General features: G+C 32.9%; 2 protein-coding genes across 2 annotated transcripts in view; one reads left to right on the forward strand and one right to left on the reverse strand.

The window, feature by feature from the left end:
- Window positions 1–3,522, reverse strand: part of LOC109856928 (DNA mismatch repair protein Msh2) — a 13,430-nt gene extending 9,908 nt beyond the window's left edge. The window contains exons 1-2 of the mRNA XM_020432701.1: window positions 2,830–3,522; window positions 2,694–2,743 (exon numbers count right to left, since the gene is read on the reverse strand). Of these exons, the coding sequence (XP_020288290.1) occupies window positions 2,694–2,743; window positions 2,830–2,863 (84 nt within the window). The 5' untranslated portion in view covers window positions 2,864–3,522. The remainder of the gene's footprint in view (window positions 1–2,693; window positions 2,744–2,829) is intronic.
- Window positions 7–2,312, forward strand: LOC109856929. Its single transcript, XM_020432702.1, has 2 exons — window positions 7–1,863; window positions 1,963–2,312. The coding sequence occupies exon 1, from the start codon at window positions 82–84 to the stop codon at window positions 1,849–1,851; it is 1,770 nt and encodes a 589-aa protein (XP_020288291.1). The 5' UTR covers window positions 7–81; the 3' UTR covers window positions 1,852–1,863; window positions 1,963–2,312.
- Window positions 3,523–3,810: the final 288 nt, after the last annotated feature.

The following is a 3,810-nucleotide window of genomic DNA, read 5'->3' on the forward strand; positions in this document are numbered from 1 at the left end:
CAGTTTACGCAACAAACACAAGGATCTCATGATGATTTTACGCAACAAACGAGCGGTAAACTTGAGTTCGGTCAGCAAACCATGGATAAACATCAATTAGAAGACTTCACGCAACAGACCGAAGGTCAACTGGAATTTGGACAGCAAAGTGATGATCAACAATCAGGGAAAGTATTGCAGCATATTGAAAAACTCGAACAAAGAACACCGCGATCCAACAGTTTGGCACAACAAACTGTAGATAAGGTTGAAATCGGACATCACAGTAATCAACATTTAGAAGACTTAACACAGCAAAATGAACAATTTGCTGAGCAAACACAAGGATCGAATTATTTCACACAACAAACGAGTGGTAAACTGACGTTCGGTCAGCAAACAGTTGGTGAACACCAATTGGAAGACTTGACACAGAACAGTGATGAACAATTTACGCAACAAACAGAAGGTCAACTTGAATTTGGACAACATTCTGTTGGTAATCAGCACTTAGAAGACTTTACACAGAAAAATAAGCAATTTGATAACGATTTTACACAACAAACAATGGGACATATAGAATTTGGTCGACCAGAAATCGAAGACTTGACTCAGCAGGAAAATGAAGATTTGACTCAACAAACAGGAGGATTCGATGATTTTACTCAACAAACATCGGGACATCATCAGTCACAAGAACATCAACAAAGGCCTAGCTGGTCGGAATATAATACACAACATATGGGGCAATTTTCTCAACAAACTGATTGGAATGCAAATATTCTTCCACATCGACGCCCATCTCACACCAACGAACCATCAGACCAATGGCAATTAGAACAAATGTCGCAGCAAACGGATTTTGATCGAGATTTTACTCAACAAACTGATCACCAATCAGCACCAAAACCGGCACCAAAACCGAAACCAAGACCACGATATCATCAACATGCTTACATTCCATCAGAAAAAGATACAAATATCGATAACACTTATAAATTGAAAGTACCCATTGAAGTACATTCGGAGCCTGATATAGATACTCCTGAAGGAACTTCTACATCTGATTATCGTAGATCACAGGTTGTATATTCGCATAATCCAGGAACCAGCGTGTATAACAATGGAGAAGAGAACTTAGATCGTTTGCACTGGATACATAAGTCGAACGATGCTTCGGTAGGCTTGCAATGGCATTATACGTATCATCCCAGTGATCTAATTAATGTTGAGGGCACTTATTATGGTCCTAATATCAACCCTACATCGCAACATACGCAAGAAACACAACAACAGTCAAACCAATTTGATTTTAGTCAACAGGAAACGCAAGACAAACATGTATTTGAACAGAACCAGCAGTTAGGATCTTCTCAACAAATCGAAACATCTCACTCTGAGAATCAGTTCAATCAAAATTCCGAGGAAATTCCGGCAAGAGTGATTCCTCTGCAGAATTCACAGCGAACTACAGAATTGGAAAAACAACGGGTGCAAGTTGCAGGACAAACTGAAGAACCTCAAATAGAACCGCGAATTTTACAAGCATTCGGTGGAGGACCATATGACCCGTCACATACTGATGATACCTACAGCAAAGTTACAATAAATCCTAGTGCTACTTTGCCACCTATATACATTGACGATCCTTGGGACATTAGAGAGAAACCAAGGGAGATGATACCTTGGGTAGTGGCGCATACAATGTCTACAGAGAACACACCAAAACCTATTGACACAACTACACCGGTAGTGGAAACTACAACACCTATAACAGAAACTACAACAGGATCTTTCTGGAACAAGCTTGGCAGGAGACTAACTGTCACATATGGCAAAGCTAAAGAAAAAGCTAAGGAAATCTTTGGTTGAAAGTTACATTAGGTTTGTTTAGCGACTTTATGCAACAGAATATTTTTATACAAATTAATAGATGAACTGAATTGAGATCATTTTATAAACAACACATATGTACATTTGCAGTTACCAACAAGTAAAAAGAGGAAATCAAGGAATCAAGAATAAAACATATAATTGCAACATATGAGCTAACTCGAATAGAATTATTCTAATTAGTATTATAAGAAATATAATTAATATAAAGCTAAGTCACATTTTTTACTTTTTATGTAAATAAAAAATGTTTTTCTAATAATAGCTTGACCCATCATGATTTCTGTACATATAAGCACTTAGATTTTCATGTGTTTCATATGTGATTACTTATATTATTCTGTCTGTTCAAAATATGACACCTATTTCTCTCATACAATATCATTTATCTATGTCAAATATAGAAAAACAAAGAATTTACTGAAACTGTAATTATTACATTTTTACATTAACTGATTTTGTAACATTTTGTTAAAAGACGTTATTATAATAAAGAAATAAATTAGATATATTTTGTATTACAAAATTTTTAACTCTTTCCTTAATTCAAGATAACATCTAAAAATGTTTGCAAATAATCATTATACTAAGTGCAGAAAACAAACAAAAATCTGAAGTAACAATCAATTTATCAACAGTTGTTGATAAAAATGCAACAGATATAAATTAAATAAAATAAACCATAAAAAATCATTTAATTATTTACCACAGATTATAAAATTAAGTGTAACTACAATTAAGTATAATTAAAATTATATTATGCAATATATGTACATTTATAAATATCTAATACGTAAAAAACATATTTTGTGTGATCTTACCTCTGGAAGATTTTTTAAAAATCTGACAAAACTTTGTTGCGTAGGGGGATCTGAAATTAAAAAAAAATTACTGTGTATATGTGCGTAAACAAATTTGCCAAACAAGATGTTGGTTAATTCGGTATTTAGCACATACCCATGCTAAATTGTTGATTGGGTTGCACCGCCATGTTTTTAACACGATGCAATACGACACCAGCAATGCAAAACGTGACACAACAAGAAGTGACACAGTATTGTTTAAAATTTATCAACTTTTTTTATACTCTTACCAAACGCATTCAATCATCACACTACCATGCACGCGATCACTGTTTCGCGCGCATATTGCGCGCGCGCCATCTTCGCGCTCTTCTCGCAACAAGACGTCCAACTTTGTGTGATTATTGGATTAAATCTAACGAATCTAACGGAATAAATTTTCTTGTGATATATCAAATTCGATTGGTTCTCACGCTCCTGTTGTACACAAAAGAATATTTATAAAAGAACAAATTTCAATTTAAATTTATTTCGACGAAAAATTCTCGTACATAAAATATTTCCGTTCGAAGCGCAACTTTGACTTAAGTAGTAATTTACGCGACGATATGTACATATCGAAAACTTTTAGTTTCGTTTAAATAAAAATTCCTTTTTTCTTTTTTTTTTTTTAGATACGAGACATAATTGAGCACATAATTAAAGCTCAGTCATTGTGCCTTGGAAATTACATTCGCAGAGAGGTCAGGAAATGCATTTAATATAAAGCACGCAAGTTGATAATAAATTTTGCACTTCGATCAAAATTTAACATTGATTTTTTGTTTTATTAAAGAGAAAATTATATCAATTATAATTTATGTTAAATAACAGGAATTTTTATATATTATATGATATTAGGAATTCCACAATATTTTTTTTATATGTAAGTTTGCACAAATCTTATACATATATATACCTATATATATACCTATATATATACATATATATATGTATGTGTATATATGTATGTATAAGTATATATAAATAAAGTTATATATGTATATATAGTGGGGAAGGGAGGATGTTTTTAAAGATTACAAGTCAGTTGTAACATTTTTAACACAGTTTTAGTGTGGTCAAGAGTAAATTGATA

The sequence above is a fragment of the Pseudomyrmex gracilis genome, unplaced genomic scaffold (assembly GCF_002006095.1).
Source record: "Pseudomyrmex gracilis isolate BER0280 unplaced genomic scaffold, ASM200609v1 scaffold_138, whole genome shotgun sequence".
In the NCBI taxonomy this organism is placed as follows: Eukaryota; Metazoa; Arthropoda; class Insecta; order Hymenoptera; family Formicidae; genus Pseudomyrmex; species Pseudomyrmex gracilis.